Source organism: Sapajus apella, unplaced genomic scaffold, assembly GCF_009761245.1.
Source record: "Sapajus apella isolate SASKATOON/1434 unplaced genomic scaffold, GSC_monkey_1.0 scaffold20, whole genome shotgun sequence".
Classification (NCBI taxonomy): domain Eukaryota; kingdom Metazoa; phylum Chordata; class Mammalia; order Primates; family Cebidae; genus Sapajus; species Sapajus apella.
The window spans coordinates 3,060,331-3,081,599 of NW_022436960.1; the positions used below are offsets into that span (position 1 = coordinate 3,060,331).

The 21,269-nt window shown below is 43.4% G+C and overlaps 2 protein-coding genes and 1 long non-coding RNA gene across 9 annotated transcripts in view; 1 reads left to right on the forward strand and 2 right to left on the reverse strand.

The window, feature by feature from the left end:
* WDR25 (WD repeat domain 25) overlaps positions 1-1,890 on the reverse strand; it is a 152,167-nt gene extending 150,277 nt beyond the window's left edge. Inside the window, exon 1 of one of the 3 annotated variants that reach the window (XM_032287399.1) lies at positions 1,596-1,802. The gene's annotated coding sequence lies outside the window, so the exon portion shown is untranslated. Of the gene's footprint in view, positions 1-1,595 lie in introns of all 3 variants that reach the window. The other 2 variants (XM_032287398.1, XM_032287397.1) reach the window with 2 other exon arrangements.
* Positions 1,891-1,923: 33 nt separating this feature from the next.
* The window catches only part of WARS1 (tryptophanyl-tRNA synthetase 1), a 39,651-nt gene continuing 20,305 nt past the window's right edge, over positions 1,924-21,269 (forward strand). Inside the window, exons 1-5 of one of the 5 annotated variants that reach the window (XM_032287402.1) lie at positions 1,951-2,039; positions 2,907-3,034; positions 9,277-9,441; positions 15,983-16,196; positions 17,504-17,612. In XM_032287402.1, the coding sequence (XP_032143293.1) occupies positions 9,331-9,441; positions 15,983-16,196; positions 17,504-17,612 (434 nt within the window). In that variant the 5' untranslated portion in view covers positions 1,951-2,039; positions 2,907-3,034; positions 9,277-9,330. Of the gene's footprint in view, positions 2,040-2,666; positions 3,035-6,844; positions 6,867-9,276; positions 9,442-15,982; positions 16,197-17,503; positions 17,613-21,269 lie in introns of those variants that run through there. The other 4 variants (XM_032287403.1, XM_032287401.1, XM_032287405.1 and 1 more) reach the window with 4 other exon arrangements.
* On the reverse strand, positions 7,195-15,322 carry LOC116557766. Its single transcript, XR_004271690.1, has 2 exons — positions 14,815-15,322; positions 7,195-7,736 (listed from the first exon to the last, which is right to left on the reverse strand). It is a non-coding gene; the product is annotated as an uncharacterized LOC116557766 (long non-coding RNA).

Here is a 21,269-nt window from a genome sequence, read left to right on the forward strand (position 1 = left end):
AGCCTATGTTTGCTAGATGTATAAATCCATGAAGATAAATGTATAAAGAAAACCTGCTGCACTGCTTATTAGCAACAAATGAGAAGAACATAGGCTCATCATCATGAATGAGGTTAGGTCTGAAAATATTTAAATCAAAAGCTGTCCAGGATCCACGGTGGGAAAGGCCTGCCACTATCCCCTGCATCCTTTCCCTTGTACTCCAGCCCTTCCCTCTTTTCTCTCTGCCTGGAGCATTCTTCCCCCCGGATATCCCATCTCCATAGCAGTCAGCTGGAGAGACAGGCCCACAGCACAAGGCTAAGGTTCTGAGGTATCTATCCGTCCTCCCAAGAGTACTGGAAGCAATTCTGAAGGCATGACACAAGTCCACCCGTTTCACTCCCAACACACAGATTCACACTGCAATGAATTTCTACTTGTTAAAAAAAATCCTTTCTGAAATTCTGGACCATCGTTCACAATAAATTGTTATCAATTAGTTCCCAGAAAAAAGTGCTTTGGCCTGGATCAATGTTTTACTTCTGTGCTGTTAGCACCAAGTACAATCCAGAGAAAAAGAAGGATGCTAGGCACACCCAGAACAGCAGAGGGCGCGGTGAAACAGCACAGAACGCTCAGGCAGTAGACCAGCTTCAAGAAAACCCAGTGCATCCCACCTTAAACAAACAGGCCAAGCTACTCCTCCATCCCCCAACAGGTGGAGTCAGGTCAGCATCAACAGATTCCCTCCAAGTCCTTTGCTAAGTCATTCCATACAGCCTGCCTATTAGCCATCTCTTCTGCTAGACAATGGGTTTCAAGGTCCCCTGGAATCAACCACCCAACCCCTTCCACACCTTTCCCCAAAATGGCACCATTCGCCTCTGCCAAGTCAGCATCATTCCATCAATGTCTGTAGTCAGCCTCCTCTAGTAATGCCGCCCCCGTTCGCAGCCCACTCCAGGCAGGTAACAACTTCCACATACAAAGCCAAAGTTTAAATAAAACTTCTAAAGCCAGCCAGCTAGCTCATCTCAGATGGAACTAATATAATATGAAAGACTATAAACTGATGGAACTGTGCAGTGCAAATAATTTGGTATTTCTGCTCTCTAAATACTAAGCCTGGTCCCGAGGCCAGTCTCAACTCCTCTGCCTAGGCACCACCCACGACTGCACTCGACTCCTTGCTGTCAAAGGGATGTCGCCAGCTTCCCACCACCAGGGTGCCCGTCCTCCCTCTCGGAAGAGGTGAGAGATTAAAAGGAACAGAGACAGCCAGATGGAAGAGAAGGCAGCGGCACTGAAGAGTCCAAGGAAGGAGCGAGTGGCTCTGACAGTCACCACCAGCATGTCAGCCCCATGAGGACAGAACTTTCTGTGTTTGATTCACTACGAGAAGCCCAGCGTCTAAAAATATTTCTGGAATGCAAACAGGTGGGAGAGGGGATATGTGGAAGTAAAAGAAATATGATATTCCATTCAACAAATATTCCCTGATTACCTATTCTTTGTCAAACCCTACGCTGGGTCTGGTGTTGGTGGAAATTAAACACAAAACACAGATCCCCCCGGAGACCCCAGACCGAGGAAGGTAACAAACAAGATACGACCAGAGATGGGTTTTGAAGGATGAATGGGAGTTAGCCGAGTTGTCAATAGTAAGAGGTAAGGTGGGTCCAAAGCACAGCGCTTTCGGAAGGAACAGGAAGTCAAAGGAAAGCGAGCGGCGATGACCGCGTTAAAAGGCGCGGGGCGCTTCGGGCGCTGCCCAGTCCCGGCCCCCTCCAGCCCGGGGCCCGCCACTCACCACACGCACCGGAAGCGCTCCGTTCTCCCGGAGGCAGACCGGCCAACACAGCAAGGTCCAGTCGCGTTCCGCCGCGGCGCCGGGGCCGCCAGCCAATCAGTGGCGGCCTCTGCCCCGCCCCCGCTTGAACAGCCAATGATGGCGCTGTCGGGCCGGAAGTTGTTCCGTCCGGACGGCGTTTCCACGGACGCCCAGGAGAAAACCCTTGGCGGAGCCGGGAGCGCTGACGGGCCCGGCTGGGCGCCGGGTAAGCGAGGGGAGTGAACCCGGGGGGGATTGCGGGAACAAGGGAGGGGGTGATGGAGGGACGCCGGCGTGGCACCCAACGGCCTGGCCCTCCTGGGGATATCCTCAGAGCCCGGCTTGCTGCCCGCCGCGTTCTGGCACCGTGAGGGGCTCGGAGCCTGCCAGAGACCCCTCGCCCCTTTCCTCTGAGCGCTGCCTACCCACCCCGTCTCCCTTTCCCCCTGGCACCGGCCCTTCCATCGTCTCCACCTCTTTCCTTTTCCCGAGGAGAGAGGCCCCCATTTTTATTTAGCGCCTGCCATGTGCCAGAGGTTTTGCGTAGTGCTGCCCTTAGTCCCCTCAGTGGTAACGTTAGCAGGCTTCTCCATGCCCATTTCACGGATGAGGAAACCGAGGGGAAGCAGAAAAGCGATGTGACCCTTGCCCACGGTTTCGGGTCAGTCCGAGCTGGGATTGAAACCCAGGCGTCTGTGACACCCGTACTCCTGATCATTCCACCACACTGCACCGCCCCGGTGAACAATGCGGGGAATTTACAGTTTCTCTTTCCACTGCCCACAACTACACACAAACACGGTCACACAGATGCTGAGGGTGGGGAACGGGAAGAGGGTGGGGAGGTTATTTGAAGGCCAGCGTGGGGTGAGGGGTGGCTGATGCAATGACCAGCTAATCGCTGGGTTCTCAAGAGGGTTTCATTGGTCTCAACCTGGCCCCCCCCAGCCAACCCACCCCCATTGGACAGTCTCAACAGGAAGGTTGGTCAAGAGCTCAAGTGTTTCTGAGAATCTGGGTGATTTATAAGAAGCCCTTCGCTAATGCAGGGTGGGGAGTGGTAAACAAAAGAAAGAGGAGGCTCTTTTCTCAGAAAGGAAAGTGAAAGAAAGAGGGGAAGAATATTAAAGACCACTTCTAGCCAGAAGAGCAGGGCATTCTCAGCTGCTCAACTGCCCAGCGTGACCAGTGGCCACCTCTCCAGTGCCTTCCACTATCTGGGTATGTATTGCTATCTTTGCCAGGCTTAGAGTTTGTTAGTGCTTTTACCGAAGTGCTGAAAACCTTGGTGTAGAAGGTCAGGACTTGTGTCCTACTATTAGGGTGTTATGCGTCTTACTTCTATTGACCCAAAGTTCAGGTAATTCACTTCTCCCATGGGGAACAGACATTCTGGCCAAGCGGTCTCGTGCAATGTCTTTGCCTTTTAAGATAATGTTCATTCTGTTATTTGGAGGGTAAAGCAATCTTTCTTTAAGTGTTTAAAAAAAAAAAAAGGTGGAACATAATGGGGTCCTAAAAGATGTCAAGAACTCCTTGCTCTAAAGAAGTCATTTTCTTGTCCTCTGGGAACTTGCCAGTCCAAAGGCATTGTCATCTACATTCTGGGCCAAGATGTAAATGATGGTAATCCACCTCCTGGTGGTATTTGATCCAGAAATGCTCCTGGGCCACATTCTCTTCCCAGCTGCTCCAGAATTGACTGTCTTGATGCCACTCCTCCCCAGACTGCGGAATCAGTGTGTCTGATCTCTGTGAGATAATTTTGATGCAGCCCAAGTCTTTATCATGTTGTTCTGTTAAACAACTCTATAATTCTTTTCACTTCTCATCCCAATACCATACCGTTCCCTTAAGTGCCTATTATGCTCCTCCAGAACAGTGGAAACTTTCAGAATGAGCACAAGATTCAAGTTCTGGAAAAGGGGGAATTGGGGGTTAATTTTCAAGAGGCTTTTTAGCTTTCTCCTGGAAGGTCTGCTGTGATTTCCTGTGGAGTAGGCAGTTTTGCTCCTTACACTCCCAATACTTTCGTTTAGGGAAGATAATAGAGTACTTCACTGGTTATAACTGTATTTCTTTGTTTCAGTTTGTAATATTTGTTAAACATGTAAAGTCACTTCTCTTAACAAAGACTCAATGTTCTATTTGCAATTTGTATGGTAAACACTGGACACAATGGTCCTTAACCTTTTGGCCGCTAAGCCTCCTTTGCAAAGGTAATGAAGCCAAGATACTCTGCTCAAAACCATACACATACCAAGGTACTTGAAAATGTTAACGTAATTTCAGAGGTTCGTGAACTCCAAATTGAAAAACCTCTGAAGTTCAACTCAATTCTGAGAGTCAACAAAGAAATAAAGGAGGATGTTGATAGTTAGGGAGAACGTTCACATAATAAATGGGGTAAATTGATAAATGCATGAAATGAGGACCATGATAGTTCTATTCTCCTTGTCTCTGACCACACAGGAAGTTGCGTCATACACACACACACACACACACACACACGATTTCTTTTTTTTTTTCGGACAGAGTCTCACTCTGTTGTCCAGGCTGGTGTGCAGTGGCACAATCTTGGCTCACTGCAAGCTCCACCTCCCAGGTTCAAGCGATTCTCCTGCCTCAGCCTCCCAAGTAGCTGGGACAACAGGTGCATGCCACCATGCCCAGCTAATTTTTTGTATTTTTTTGGTAGAGACAGGGATTCGCAATGTAGGCCAGGCTGGTCTCGATCTCCTAACCTCGTGATCTGCCCGCCTTGGCCACCCAAAGTGCTGGTATTACAGGCATGAGCCACCGTGCCTAGTCCACACCCAAGATTTCAATAGTGTGGATGATTCCCACACAAAGTATATGCCTTGTGATCATGAGAGCAGGGAAACCTCATCTGTTATTTCCTCAGTCTAATTTCATTCCCATGTGCTTCTTAAATGGAGTTCTGATATTTATAGATACATGTTTTTCCCACAACATGGACCCTAAATACAAGTCTAGTTTCTCTCGCTGATCCTCTAGCAAAGAAACAGTTACCTAATCTATTGCAGTGGGAAATTAGCGGTCCTGGGATCACCCAGGCATTCTTCCTGGCACTTGCCCCAGGAATTTTTAAGGATAGTTTGTATCTATACTTGATTGGTTTCAAAACCTTACTGTTGCCTTGTTGCCTTCTGTATAGGGCACCACATTTTTTGGAAGGACAGGGTAAACCAAAAGGAATTCCAAAAATAGCGACCAGGATGGTGGGCAGTTGTTAGCAGGGGGCGAAGAAACCAGAGTAGGGATGCAAGACATGGAGAAAACCCCAGGAGACCAGCCTGGCTCTCTGCAGATCTCAGAAGGCTCAACTCAGTACCAGGACGTTACACAAGAGGCCATCTAAAGTCCAGCTGGGGGAATCAACCTTCAACTAGAACAAGTAAAGACATTATAAGACGATAAACCTTAGAGGAAAATCGTGAACTAGATGACTAAGGAGATTCATTCATTAGATAAATATTTGTTAATAAGCTGTGTGCTGGGTACTAGAAGTACATGGAAGAATAAACCCAGTGCTTGCCTTCACTGTCTGCTGGGGAAGACATGAATAACTAAACTGCAGTGTAAGTGCTTTCATAAAGTCACTAAAGGAGTGTTTGGGGATCACAGAGGATGGAGCAACCAACTTGGTCCCAGAAGCACAGGTGTCAGGAGAGGCTGTGAAGAGCTGAGGTTCAAATTGGAAAGATAATCAGCAGAGTTCAGGCAGAGAAGGGTGTGACATTTCAGGCAGGCAGGCAGCAGGGATTCTGAGAGAGCACATGAGCAAGGGGGCTTGGGAATCAGATTCTGGCTTAGCTACTCCCTGGCAGTGGAACTTCAGAAGACTTGTTCTGACTTCCGAGCCATCAGCCTCTCATCTGCTATTGCAGGGCACATAGACTAATACCCAGTTTTGAGAGTTGGGAGAATTCAGGATAAGAATCTGGAAATTTTCATGAGTTTTGTTATTTGATATGGGCAAAGACCTTAGAGAGAAAGGGATGATGACTGATTTGCTCAGCTTGTTGCTGGGGAAGGAATGGGAGAGTCTGGAAGGTTCTCCTCTCTAGCACTAGGAGAGGGTATTTCTGCATTCCTCCCTTAACTGGATTCTGTATGATTAGTCGGTTATAACCACCCCGAACCTCCCTTTCTGGGAATTTAGCTGGTCTTCATGCTATCCCATCCTGGTTTCAGTATTACACTTTCATTCCCTTAAATAAATGTTGATTTACATACTTTTTTTCAGTTTTTTTTTATTTTGTAAAAACTTTTCAGAGACAGGGTCTCACTATCTGTGTTGCCCAGGCTGCTCTCGAACTCCTGAGCTCAAGCAATCGCCTCAGCCTTCCAAAGCACTGTGATTGCAGATGGGAGCCACTGCTCACAGCCCATGATTTATATATTTTGGGGGTTTTTTTGTTTGTTTTGAGACAACATCTCTCTCTGTTGCCCAGGTTGGAGTGCGGTGGCACAGTCTCCACTCACTGCAACCTCTGCCTCCCGGGTTCAAGTGATTCTCCCACCTCAGCCCCCCGACTGAGTAGCTGGGACTACAGGTGTGCACCACCATACCCAGCTAATTTTTTTGTATTTTTAGTAGAGACGGGGTTTCACCATGTTGACCAGGCTGATCTTGAACTCCTAACCTCAGGTGATCCACCCGCCTCTTCCTCCCAAAGTACTGGGATTACAGGCATGAGCCACCATACCCGACCAATTTATATACATTTTAAACAAATATTTAAGAAATGGATCTATTAAATGACACCACAAATGTATATGTTTGGTTCACAGAGTTAAGTCATTGGTAGGATAATGGTTGCGAGTGTAGGCTCTAGAGTCAAACTACTAGAGTTTATAGCCCATGTCTGCCATTTATTTGTGATGTTAACATGGGCAAGCTTTTATTTTATTTTATTTTGTTATAAGTAAAATTTTGATGCCACAAAAGAAATAGCACTTGAAGATAATTCCTCTCAGCAAGGCAGTTTACTTCTGTAGAAGGGTGCCAGTCACAGATGGAGCAATGGTAGCTGCACACCTGTACAAGGAGGGGAAGGGGTACTTATGCCCTGACGAAGGTCGCCCCTACTGCTGTGTCATTCCCCTATTGGCTAGGGTTAGACTGCACAGTCTAGTCTAATTCCAGTTGGCTATTTTAAAGGAAGCAGGTTTGGCGGAAAGGACAGTTATGGGCAGGTCAGAGCAGGTAAGCAGGGGTCAAAGCAGGTGACCAGGATGGGTCAGGGCGGGGGACTGGGGGGGTGGGAGGGGGAAACAGATGTGAACTACTGATTAGAATGGGTGGAAAAGGTTATTTACTGTAACTACAAGAAAGTTAAACTTTAAAATAGAGAATTAAATAATAAAGCTGAACATACTGACGTACTGATTCTTTTGAAGAGAACCTTGGGGTTCACTAACTAACAATTTTTTTTTTTTTTTTTTTAGAGACAGGGTCTTACTCTGTCACCCAGGCCGGAGTACAGTGGCACAAACATAGCTCACTGAAGCCTCAAACTCATGGGCTCAAGTGATCCTCCTGCTTCAGCCTCCCAAGTAGCTGGGATTACAGGCACACTACCATGCCCAGCTAATTTTTTTTTTTCGTAGAGTCACTATATTGCCCCAAATGCCAGGATCACAGGTATGAGCCACCATGCCAAGCCTTGGGCAAGTTTTTTTTAACCCCTCTGTGCCTCATCTATAAAATGGAGATAAATCTATTTCATAGGACTGCTGTAAGGCTTAAGTGAATTGACACATATAAGGTGCTTAGAACAATAACAGGTACAGAGGCGTTCAAAGTTAGCAGCTCAGACACTAGCCTTCTCATTGCCCTCCTCCAAGGTTTTACAGCAAGTTAAAAGAAGCTGGAGTTCAGCCAATCTTTGGAACCCTAAGAAACAAAAGAAAATTAATAACAGCACTTGTAATGTAGTTACATCTTGCTTTACAGTTTACAAAGTGCTACCATGCCTTTTTCTTCTCATTTTGTTCTCATAAGAGCCTGGGGTAGATGAAGAAGTTCCTTGTGGTGCCATTGTATAGGTAAGGAAACTGACAGAAAGAAGAAGTGATGCCGGGTGCAATGGCTCACACCTGTAATTTGAGCACTTTCAGAGGCCAAGGCGGGTGAATCACCTGAGGTCAGGAGTTTGAGACCAGCCTGACCAACATGGAGAAACCCTGTCTCTACTAAAATACAAAATTAGCTGGGCATGGTGACGCATGCCTGTAATCCCAGCTCTTGGGAGGCTGAGGCAAGAGAATTTCTTGAACCTGGGAGCTGAGATCGCACCATTGCACTCCAGCCTGGGCAACAAGAGCGAAACCCCATCTCAAAAAAAAAAAAGTAGAAAGAGGAAGTTATTGAGCCAAGAAGGGGTTGTTGGCGGCACAGTCTTTGTCTGCCCTGTCCCTACCTTCTGCAAGGGTAATGGTGAATAATGACTACCAGGAGGTGCAGACACACCTTCTCCAAAGGTTTATAGTTAAATAAGGCAGCATGTGGAAGAGAAACATTGCAGACAGTCCTTACCCTATGTGGAACCTAGGACAGGTAAGGCCCTGTCTTCCACCCCAGAGCTCACTTTGTCTGAGAGCAGCTGGCCAGCAGTGGAAGACATTTGCTCAGCAGTATATTGGTTATGGCTGCAAATGCCTAAGAATTCATCCCCAAGGCAATTAAGATAAACAGCAAATAGTGGCTGGATGCTGTGGCTCACGCCTGTAATCCCAACACTTTGGGAGGCTGAGGCAAGCAGATCACCTTAGATCAGGAGTTCAAGACCAGCATGGCCAACATGATGAAACCCCACCTCTACTAAAAATACAAAAATTCACTGGGCTTGGCGGCAGGCACCTATAGTCCCAGTTGCTCAAGAGGCTGAGCAGAAGAAGCGCTTGAACCCGGGAGGCAGAGGTTGCAGTGAGCCAAGATCGCACCACTGCGCTCCAGCCTGGTGCGATTACCCTTTCTGAGACTGCGCTCAAAAAAAAAAAAAAAAAAAAAAAAAAAAACAGCATATAGTAATTTAGTAATTTGCCAAATGTGTATAGCACTAGTGAACTTAGGTTTATTAAAACACATTGGTGTTTATACCCTGAGCAAACAGGAGTCCTATGTTCTGGGCACTGGGTGGGGTACAGGGGGCATCACCAAATGCAAACTCAGTCTTAACTAGGAGGGCCTCTCTTTTGCAGATCTTAAGTCAGTAAATCCTAGTCACCGCATTAGTCCTCATCATTGACATTTGTTCTTCCCCTTTTCCTCTTTTTCATGGCCCCAAATTTCTGCTTCTCTTTTTATCATCCATGTCCTTTATTGTAAGTCACCTCACAACCTTTTCAGAAAAATGGACTCAATCCAGGAAAGGAAAAACAGCTGCAGTGTTTTGTTAATCTCTCTTTTTCCCTCGCTCTCCTTTTCTCCCTAGTCTTGACTCCTCTGCTGAACAAAGCCTCTGACCCCTGGCCAGCCATTCTGAGAGATGGCTAACATGTCCAACAGTGAGGTCTGTGCCTCTCCACTGGAGCTGTTCAACAGCATCACCACTCAAGGGGAGCACGTGAGGGCCCTGAAAGCCGGAAATGCATCAAAGGTAGGTGATTTTGTTGGGTTCCCCATGAAGGCAGCTGAGCCTCCCAAGTCTGTAGGGCTGTTACTCTGGAGGAGATGGTTTCCTCAATGACAGAAGTGTTTTGGTTGTAATTTTTTGTTGTTGGGTTTTGTTTTGTTTTGTTTTGTTTTTTTGAGAGGGAGTTGCACTCTTGTTTCCCAGAATGGAGTGCAATGGTGCAATCTCAGCTCACTACAACCTCTGCCTCCCAGTTCCAGCAATTCTCCTGCCTCAGCCTCCCAAAGTAGCTAGGATTACCGGCATGCACCACCATACCCAGCTAATTTTGTTGTGTTTTGTTTGTTTGTTTGTTTGTGTTTTTTTTGAGATGGAGTTTCAAACTTGTTGCCTAGGCTGAAGTGCAGTGGCATGATCTCGGCTCACTGCAACATCTGCCTCCCAATTCAAGCTATTCTCCTGCCTCAGCCTCCCAAGTAGCTGGGATTACAGGCATGCGCCACAACGCTCGGCTAATTTTGTATTTTTAATAGAGATGGAGTTTCTCCATGTTGGTTAGGCTGGTCTCAAACTCCCAACCTCTGGTGATCCACAGGCATGAGCCATCGCACCCAGCCTTGGTTATAGTTTTAAATGTGTTTTTCCCTTTATCAACACTGGGAGGCCTGTGATCTAAAAGAGTCAGGGGTTCTCAAAGCCTTTGTGAAATACAGCGGCCCTCCAGTCCACCTCTCCCTATTTCCTGCTCAATTCTTTTAGCCCGTCTTTTGGTTATGTACTCCCCATATCTACAAATATTCTGCTTATTATATTGCTCCTTGTTGATTTTCAAGTTGGGGCTTTCACGTGGAAATGAAAAATTTGTACTTTCCTAGCCACTTCCCGTCCAGTCAGTCTCCCCATCTGTATTGCAGTTGCAGTTAGGTCAGTATCTGTATCAAGGATAGAATGAGAACTCTTCCTTTCTCGCCCTCAAACCATCAAGGATAGAATGACTACTCTTCCTTTCTCACCCAGCTTTTGTTTTCTCTGGAGTTAATATCTGTCTTAATTTCTGTTTGCTTGACTTTTTTTATGTGAATGATACTAATGATAATGTATCTCCAAGTCCTTTCCTAGTCAGATAAATCTCCTTTCGACACATATCAACTAGTATGTCAGGTTCATCTTCTTGAGGTGATCTCTCCCAAAACCTTCTGCCTGCTTCCCTCTGGACTGGTGACTCTTGCCTCCTACACTGCCCATCTTGGCATCTTTCTTCCCTGTCAACCCAGGAGTTCCTTTCACCCCTGCTGATTGGGTGCCCCATTTCCTGCTCCTGCATCTTATTCCTCTTTGCTTTACTCTTTGGGCAGAGCAAATCTTCCAATTGTTTCTGAAAAAAATATTGCAAGGAAATATTCCTGGGGGGATCTTGCCCATCTGAAAGTATATTTATTTTACCTAAAACTTGATTGATAACTAGGCTGGGTATAGGGTTCTATCATGAAAGTGATTTCCCCTGGGAATGCTGAAACCACTGCTCCATTGATACCTAGCTTCTGGGCTTGCTGCAGAGAAGCCAGATGCCATGCCTCCATTTTTCCTCTCTGGAAGTTGGCAAGATCTTCTTTGTTCCAGTGTTCTGAAATGTCATCGTATAGGGGCTCGGCATGCCTTTCGAACTAGAAACTCATGACTGTTAATTCTCAGAAATCATCATTTCTTTGATCCCTTCTGTTTTCTTTCTTTTTTTAATTTGGAGACTGTTTCTCTGATTTTATAACCCTCCTATTGTTTTCCATTTCTCCTGTCATTTTTAACTTCCAGGAGCATGTATGCTTCCTGAAGTTTTCTCATAGCACCCTGCCCTGATTCATAGGTATACTACCATCCTTTTCTGAGATCTTAATGGTAGTTTTCCACATGTCCTATACATCCTTGATAATCCCAGCTTTATCCATCTTAATTTTTTTCTACCTGTCTTTGATATTAGAGGCAATTCTCAAATGTTTGGTGTTTCTTGGCTGTTTACTCATGTTTTGAGGGGTACACTTAAAAAAAGCTGCTGGATGGACTGTTTATTGGGGAGGAGCTTATCAACATAGGTTCTCAACATAGGTTCTTTAAAGGGGAGAATGAGCAAGCAGCTCCCCTTTAAAGTTAAGTGAGATTCCCCAGAGAAAGCTCCCCCAGTCCACTGTTCAGAGGGGGTGAGTCCAGCTGCCAGCATTCCACGGCTGAGTGGGAGAGAAGGGTTATGGGATCCTTCCCTGAAGCTCCCTATTCTCTGTGTGCTGCCAGTGCCCCAACTGTGCAGATTTCCCCCAGTCTAGGCACCTGTAACTCTGTCGTCTCTCAACATGAAACCTTGGAATGGAGGGGAAAGTGTGACACTCCCTTGGCCAAGGGGAGAGGGGATCTCACCAGCCTCCTGTTTTCATAACCCACTTTCACCCCCACTCCTATAAGCACCCGAGGTCACTAAGGCCTAAGCCTTTGGGCGATTGCATAGCAGTGTACACTCGGTCACTGTCCAGTATTTCTACGATGTCTTAGCATTTGTTTTCTCTCATGCTGTTAGGCACTGGTCGTCCATCAGCTTTCCAGCTTCTGAAACCTTGTTGCTGTCATTCTCTTCTTCTTTCTTTTGTTCTTGTGCAATTATGCTTTTAAAAAAATTTAAAAAATCTCTGCTTTTGTTATAGTAGGTTTCAGAAGTATCATCATCAATATGCATCTTTAACTGGAATATAAGCATTTTATTTCCTTCTGGGGTGCCTCCACTCCTAGGTCCCCCAGCTTCTCCATGACTTCCATCACTATTACTTTCTTTTTCTTTCTTTTTTTTTTTTTTTGAGATGGAGTTTCACTCTGTCACCCAGACTGGAGTGTCGTGGCTCACTGCAACCTCTGCCTCTGCCACCTGGGTTCAAGCAATCAATTTTCCTGCCTAAGCCTCCCAAGTGGCTGGGACTACAAGCGCCTGCCACTATGCCCGGCTAATTTTTGTATATTTAGTAGAGACGGGGTTTTGCCATGTTGGCCAGGCTGATCTTAAACTCCTGACCTCAGGCGATCTGCCCACCTCAGCCTCCCAAAGTGCTGGAATGACAGGTGTGAGCCACCACGCCCGGCCCGACTTCCATCACTTTCAACTCCTGTTATCTGTTATCTTCTTTTCAAACATCTCTTCCTTGCTTGTTACCAGATGGTGTCAACTATCTCACATTCCTCAGTAATTTACTTTGACTGTTTGGTACCCAATTTAAACGTGTGTGTGTGTGTGTGTGTGTGTGTGTGTGTGTGTGTGTGTGTGTGTATGTGTTTTGGGACAGAGTCTCCCTCTTTCCACATTGGATTGCAGTGGTTTGATTGTAGCTCAGTGCCCTGGAACTCCTGGGCTCAAGAGTGATCCTCCCACCTTAGCCTACCAAGTTGCTGGGATTATAGATACAAGCCACTGCACCCAGCTCGTATTTTAAAGGAAATAAATAGCACTGAATGAAAGTAATGTCAAAAAAAAAAAAAGAGGTTGCTTATTTACAGAAAGCGATTTACTCACCAAGTAGGGCTTGAAAGATTAAACCAAGTTGTTTTAAAACAAAAATATAAAATAAATAAAAGACCCAGTGGGGTTATGTAAGCCCATCATTTTGTGGTGCTATTTTTGTCCATTTAATATTAAATTTGAATAACATTTAGTAAATGTTTTTAGTTAGTAATTCTTAGTGACTGCAATTATGTTCATTATTTTAGTCAACTTAATACATTTTGTAATAACTCTTCCAAGTGTATTCTTTGACTAATGCAATTGGCTGGCACACGTTGAAGACATCAGAGGTTACACAAAGAGACCAGAGTTAAATGATGAAAAATTCAAAAGTACATTTCTATCTGACCCTGAAATGTCTTGGTACTAGAAGCATTTGATTTTTTGGAAATTTTAAAAATTAACTTTAACAAAATAGTTTGAGCCACATTGGGAGCGCCAGTTCTCTGAGAGGGCACCATCAGCTCTTCCTTGGCCTGCCATTTATCTAGGCCATGGACCTCAAAGATCTTTTCTGCTCCAGTGTATCTAAAGAGTAAGATTGACATCCTTCAGTAGCAGCAGCTCATTAAAGCAGAGAGTTTCCTAAGGGGGAATAAGTCAGAATCTGAGGGCTGTGAGGGGAAATAGTTTGAACAGAACTGAAGAAGCAATGCTGCATCTTAGATACTAAGAAAGAGAGCAGAGTCTTTTTCTTCTCCTTTTTGTGTAAGTAACTTCAAAATCTAAATATACCGCTAATACAGAGAAATATGCTGATCATAAGCAGACACCTCAGTGAATTTTCACAAAACGACCACATCTGTGTAACCAGCACCCAAATCAAGAGCCAGCATAGAGCACCTGGAAGCCACCCTCATGCCCCTCAGCCTCTGCCATGACTCCTTCCACCAGGGCTAGCTCTACCTGTGGTTGAACTGTATGTAATCAAGTAGTATATAGACTTGGGTCTGGCTTTTTTTTCTGAACATTGGCTTTTGGCTGGGTACTGTGGCTCATGCCTATAATCCGAGCACTTAGGAGACCAAGACAGGAGGATCGCTTGAGGCCAAGTGTTTGGGACCAGCCTGGACAACATAGTGAGATCCTGTCTCTACAAAAAATTTAAAAATTAGCCAGACATGGTGGCACACACCTGCAGTCCCAGCTACTCGAGAGACTGAAGTGAGACCCTGTCCCAAAAAAACAAAAATAACAAAACTGATCTGGTTTTTGGGGGAAGTGGGGTCTCACTCCATCACCCAGTTGGAGTGCAGTGGTGCAATCTTGGCTCACTGCAACCTCTGCCTCTCAGGCTCAAGCAGTCCTCCCACTTCAGCCCCCAATTAGCTAGGAACACAGGTGTGCGCCACCATGCGTGGCTAATTTATTTTATTTTATTTTTGTAGAGACAGGGTTTTGCTATGTCGCCCAGTCTGGTCTTGAACTTCTGAGCTCAGGCAATCTACCCACCTTGGCCTTCCAAAGTGCTGGGATTACGGTGTGAGCCACTGCACCCAGCAAACATCAGCATTTGAATCCTGTTTCAGTGTCCTGGTTCAGACACTGATTAAGACTGATTATAAGAAAATAGACAAGGTGAGCCTGCTTGTCTATTTCAGTGCTATACCAGAATGCAGATGGTGCTTGAGCAGGGACATTGGTTAAATGCTTGACTTTCACAGAGCCTCTTAGTTACAAGCAGAATTAGACCACATAGAGTATGAAATGTCAACGAAGCTAGTTATTAAGGGATATTGACCGCCGTGTACTTCAAAGCAAGGTAAGCCTTCCCATAGAAAATTGAATAGATTATACTCACGAAACATTTATTTTCTACAAGTACTGAGCCTAGGTACTACAGAAATGAGATGGGTAAAACATACCTATCTAACCTGGGCAAACATCTCATCTATGAGTTGTATCCATTGGGCTACTAATTCCACAAATCTGACTCATTTTAATGATGAGTTTTAGATAATTTTGTGGTTTGAAACACAGATCACTCTGGAATCGCAGTCCTCTCTGGTCTAGGTGCTGTATCTGATGCAACAGCTATCTCTTAATGGAGTGTGGTGTTTATAGAACATTCCGTACATGGTAAAAGGAATTTGAGGAGATTTTAAAAAAAGAACATTCTGTGTAAACTGTATGTGGAAATGTTTGTATTTCCCTTGGCAAGCAAATTGGACTGGGTATATTCTTTGTTTGTGATCTGATCCAGCAAGGCCAATTACCGGAATAGAGCTTTAGGGCATTGCATGACTAATCAGCTTAATTAAGGCCTGCTTTTTTAAACACCAGGCTTCCAGGGGTGGCCACTATGGACTCCTGCAAAAGAGTCTTTAATAGATTTCCAGACTACCCAAGGGTGCATTTTACTTTTCTTGTTTTTTTTTTTTTTTTTCAGGATAGTTTGATAAAACACTAAAATGTAGTGATAAAACTCTTTCCCAGTGAATCCCTCCTTAATTTATAGCCTGAGAACCTACATTTTTTGTCCTTGCTTTTATCTGTTTTAGTTGCTCTTACTATCCTTAGTGACATCACTGGTTAAGTTTCCATAAATATTCATTCAATGTAATGTAAAAATTACATTACATTGAATGTAAAAATTCAATGCATGTAATATAAAAATTTAGTTCCAACGCAGAATTCCAGGATACTCAAAGGAACTTGTCACACACGTTCTCTGGCATCAGTGGCATTTGACAAATCTTTAGCATATGAACTTTGTCACAAACGACAGTATATATTGTGTCACTGCAATTGTCCCAAAGTGTTCGTGGTAGCACGAGAATAACAGATAAAAATGAAGTGCTTTTGAGCCGATGACTTGCTGTGATTCTATGGGTAAGCTCCTTCTCTCTGAGTCTCAGATTCTTGAGCTGGAAAAGGACAGTGACAATGATGCCTGCCTTGTAGGGTTGGTGTGAGACTAACTGAGGTCACATGTGTGAAAGGATTTAGCACAGTGCCTGCCAGAGAATGGGCATTCAGCAAATAGCAGCTATTAGTAATACTTTTAGCCATCACTTTTGTTTCCTTTTTCAGGATGAAATTGATTCTGCAGTAAAGATGTTGCTGTCATTAAAAATGAGCTACAAAGTTGCCATGGGGGAGGATTACAAGGCTGACTGTCCTCCAGAGAACCCAGCACCTAGCAATAATCATGACCCAGACGCCACAGAAGCTGAAGAGGATTTTGTGGACCCATGGACAGTACAGACGAGCAGTGCAAAAGGCATAGACTATGATAAGCTCATTGGTACGTCCTCTTTTTTCCTCCCAGAAAAAGCCTCATCTTTTAGAAGTGATCCCATTGAGTTGAGTCCATTAATGTTTTTAAATTTTGAGTTAATCATAAATTCAGTGAAGCTTCAATACCAAGGAAAAAGTGGATCCTAAAATCTTTTGGTTGTACAACATTCCCAAAGGATTATTTTAAAATAAAATAACAATATAAAACAAATTTCAAAATAGTGATCTATAGTAGACAGCTTAGTAGAAGCTTTTCCCTTCTTTTGAGCACTTCAGAACTTGGAAAAGCTCTATTGAAATGGTCATTTAAGGCCAGGCATGGTGGCTCACACCTGTAATCTCAGCACTTCGGGAGGCCAAGGCAGGCAGATCACGAGGTCAAGAGATCAAGACTATCCTGGCCAACATGGTGAAACCCTGTCTCTACTAAAAGATACAAAAATTAGCTGGACGTGGTGGCACGCGCTTGTAGTCCCAGCTACTCAGGAGGCTGAGGCAGGAAAATTGCTTGAACCCAGGAGGCGGAGATTGCAGTGAGCCAAGATTGCTCCACTGCACTCCAGCCTGGTGACAGAGCAAGACCGTGTCTCAAAAAAGAAAAAAAAAAGAAAAGAAATGGTTGTTTAAAACATTTAGTAGCTATAAGTCAATTATAGATTACTTAGATTTCACCTCCAGTAGTGGATATTGGAGTGGATACTGGCTATGGACCTAGAAGGCTGGAAGTCAGCTTAAGCGTGATGACTTTGCCATTCCATTGAAGTCTTTACTTTGAGATCATTGCTGATTGTCACAGAAGAAACAGAACTAAAATGTTTCATCCAAGTCAAAGCCATTTTCCATGATTTGAGTATAGACTATCGATGAGGGAAAATTCACTTGACGACAGACGTTAATTCAGTTCAAAAATAAAGAATGTGAGAAATCATGATTGTCAATGAATATAAATTTTACCTCGAGTGAATATATATATATAAATATGTGTGTATATTTGTATTTTGTTGTCAAAAGTTGCTAGCTGGACCACATTCTGGTTGTTTCCCATCAGAATAACCGGTCTCAGGCAAAACAGCATTTTGTGTTGTAATTTACTTCCTGTTTTGTTAGTCGTGCTGATCTCAGCTGTTAGTTTAATACAAAGGCCTTTTTTTTTATGTTGGGGGTAAGGACATTTAGTAGAAGGCCTAAAGAGGTTTGCATTCATTAAGACTGTGCACGGATCACTTCCTTTTCACCTTCATTTCAATAATATCTGATCACTAAACGTCCTGCCACATAAGAAAGTCATCTCGTCTTTTTTCCAATTTTTTCCAGTTCGGTTCGGAAGCAGTAAAATTGACAAAGAGCTAATAAACCGAATAGAGAGAGCCACCGGCCAAAGACCACACCACTTCTTGCGCAGAGGCATCTTCTTCTCACACAGGTCAGGGGCCCTTCACCACAGATCTTCTCACCTGTCCTCTTTTTTAGTTCAAAAAATCATAAGACAGCTCTCTTAATAAGCTACCTGGCACTGTGGGAAAAGTGATGGCCAGCTGTCAGAAAGCTGGGATCCACCCTCTGTCCTGTCAGTACCCACTTTGGGATCATGCTTGTCCATTCACCCGCAGGCCCTTAGTTTTTTCATTTGTAGACTACCCACCTCACAAGATGGGAATCAATAGATTGCAGATGAGACTTGCCAGATGACATGCTGTAAATAAATTATAGAATGTCACGAAAACAAAAGAGATTAATATGTCCAAGTTCAACATTTCCCACATGACAAACAGTAGGCTTCCTGAAATTCCTAACCCTCTTCCTCCTATTGTATTGACTTGCTCATAAATCATACCAAAAGACAAGCCAATAGAGAATGCGTGGAACAGAGCATCTGTACCTCAAGCCATAAATTCCATGTAGATAACATCAAGATATGGGCAGGTTCCAAAGGGTTTCTGCCTCTCCCACCCTACAGGTTATCTGGGTTGAGGCAGGACCATTTTTGAAGCTGTGTCCATGGAATTTATGATCTGAGATAGGGTCGTTCTGTTCTACTGGCACTTCATGATTATAGGAGAATACCTCCCAGGGCAGAGCCCAGCAGTCTGCTCAAACATTTTGAATTCTACCTGCAAAGAACTCCAGGCCTTGCTCAACCCACTTTCTGGGCAGATTGTAATCAAAAAGTTTTCCTTAATTAACATATTATAAAACTCGCTTTTTTAAGTATACAATTAAGTGGGTTTTAGTATATTCACAAGGTTGTGAGACCATCATGACTATCTAATTCCAAAACATTTCATCACCCCAAAAAGAAACCTCTAACCATTAACCCATTTATGCCAGAGGTGGCAAAATTTTTTTGTGAAAAATCAGACCTTGGCGATCATCTTGAGCAGTAGGATATAAATAACTCCTACAAGCTTAGCGTTCCAATAATGGAACACTAGGCATAAATGGGTTAAGCAGTCATCCCCTGTTTCTCCCTCCCAACTGGCAACCATTAATCTGTTTTCTCTATATATAGATTTAAGCATTTCATATAAAGGATTGTGTAATGTGGCCTTTTGTGTCTGGCTTTTACTTTGCATAACATTTTTAAGGTTCCTCCATGTTGTAGCATATATCAGAACTGGATTCCTTTTTATTGCCAAATAATATTTCATTGAATAGATATAACTCACATTTTGTTTATTCATTGGTTAGTTGATGGACATTTGAGTTATTTTCACTTTTTGGTTATCAGTAATGCTGCTCTGACCATTTGTATACAAGTTTTTGGGTGGATGTATGTTTTCAATTCTCTTGAGCATATACAGCTAGTGCTCGACTTATGACCACGACTGGTTCCGACAGACCGGTCGTAACACGATTTGGTCATAAGTTGAGTAGGCTATATGTACAGTACTGTGAAATGATGTTATAAAAATCTTTAAGTCATATTTTATCATAATTTTCTTTCATTATTGTTATATATCATAACTTTCTTTGTACATTTTATGCCATTTGTATCATCTCTACACCATTTTGTTTCTTATTTTTACATTCGTCAGGTTTAAGTAAAACACTGCATTACCAGTACAACTGGTTTAATATTTGCAAAACATACAAAATTACGAAATACAGGTGCATACAAAAATACAAAATACAGGTGTAAAAAATACCATAGGAAACATTTTCCCAATTGCAAAACATATCAAAATATATAAACACATACGAAACATTTTATTGGCCGCTGGCGCTTGGCTGCGGATCGTTGATGACGTCATCTGAGGCAGCAGTTGGGGTTACCGGAGTTGGTTTTTTCATAAACATGGTGAGCTTTGTCTGAATCGTATGTTTCTTTTTTTCTTCATAAATTTCACGATACGGACGAAACACATCGTGTGCCATCCGTTCAATCCTTGCAAATCGTTCGATGTTTGGGTCCATTGCTTCGAAATGTATAAGAAGTTTATTGGGAGGGGTTTGATGAAAAATATCCAAGACACAAAACACAAATTGCTGTACCGAGTCTGGGATAACAGTTGAAATGGTGCATGCGGAGATGGTAGTGCTGCCGGAAGCTGGTCCACACTGTCATACACCCAGCTGGGCAACGTTTACGCTGCCAGACGCAGAGCAGTCATGGCTAGCGATTGTGGTCGTAAAGTCGAATGGTCGTAAGTTGCATAGGTTGTAAGTCGATCAATACCTGTACCTGGAAATAGAATTAATGGCTTATATAGTAATTCCACATTTAACTCTTTGAGGAACTGACAGACTTTTCTGTAGCAACTGTGTCATTTTACTTTCCCACCAGCAACATAGGAAGCTCCCAGTTTCTCCACATCCTCACCTACACTTGTTATTTTCCATGGCGTTGTGTTTTATAGCCATCCTAATGGGTATGAAGTAGTATCTCATTGTGGTTTTTATTTGTATTTCCCTAATGACTAGTGATGTTGAAAATCTTTTCATGTGCTTATTAACAATTTTTATATCTTGTTTGGAGAAATGTCTATTCAGATCCTTTGCCTACTTTTTAATTGGGTTGTCTTTTGATTGTTGAGTTATAATAGTTCTTTATATATTCTGGATACTAGTTTCTTATCCATATATTACTTGCAAATATTTGCTTCCATTATATAGGTTGTCTCTTAACTCTTCTGATGGTCCTTTGAAGTATAAAAGTTTTTAAATTTTGATGAAGTCCAGTTTATTTTATCTTTGATTGATTGTGCTTTTAATATGATATCTAAGAAACCACTGCCTAACCAAAGGTTGTGGTTTTAGCTCTTACTTTTCAGTTTCTTATCTTTTTTGAGTTAATTTTTGTATATTTGTGAGGTACAGCTCCAACTTCTTTCTTTTTTTTGAGACAGAGTCATCTTGCTCTGTTGCCCAGGCTGAAATGGGATCTCGGCTCACCACAACCTCCGCCTCCCAGGGTTCAAGTGATACTCCTGCCTCAGCCTCCTGAGTAGCTGAGACTACAGGTGCGCGCCACCATGCCCAGCTAATTTTTGTATTTTTAGTAGGGATAGGGTTTTATTATCTTGGCCAGACTGGTCTTGAACTCCTGACCTCATAATCCGCCCGCCTCAGCCTGTCAAAGTGCTGGGATTACAGGCATGAACCACCACACCCGGCCTATCTCAGCACTCTTTTTCAAAGAGACTATTCTTTCCTTACTGAATTTTTTGGCATTTTTTGCCAAGAATCAATTGGCCATATATTTAAATATTTCATTCTAGAGTTTCAACTCTATGCCACTGATCTATATATCTATCCTTATGCTAGTACTACATAGACTTGATTACTATAGCTCTGTAGTGAGTTTTGAAGTTAGAAAATGTGGATCCCCAAACTTTGTTCTTTTTCAAGATTGTTTAGGTATTCTAGGCCCCTTGCATTTCCATACGAATTTCAGCTTTCCCATTTCCGCAAAAGCAGCAGCTGGGATTTTGATAGGGATTGCACTGAATCTGGAGATTCGTTTGTAGAGTACTGCCATCTTAAAATATTAATTCATGAACATGGGATTTCTTTTTACTTCTTTCATTTCTTTCTTTGATTTTTTTTTTTTTTTTTTTTTTTTTTTTTTTTTTTTTTTTTT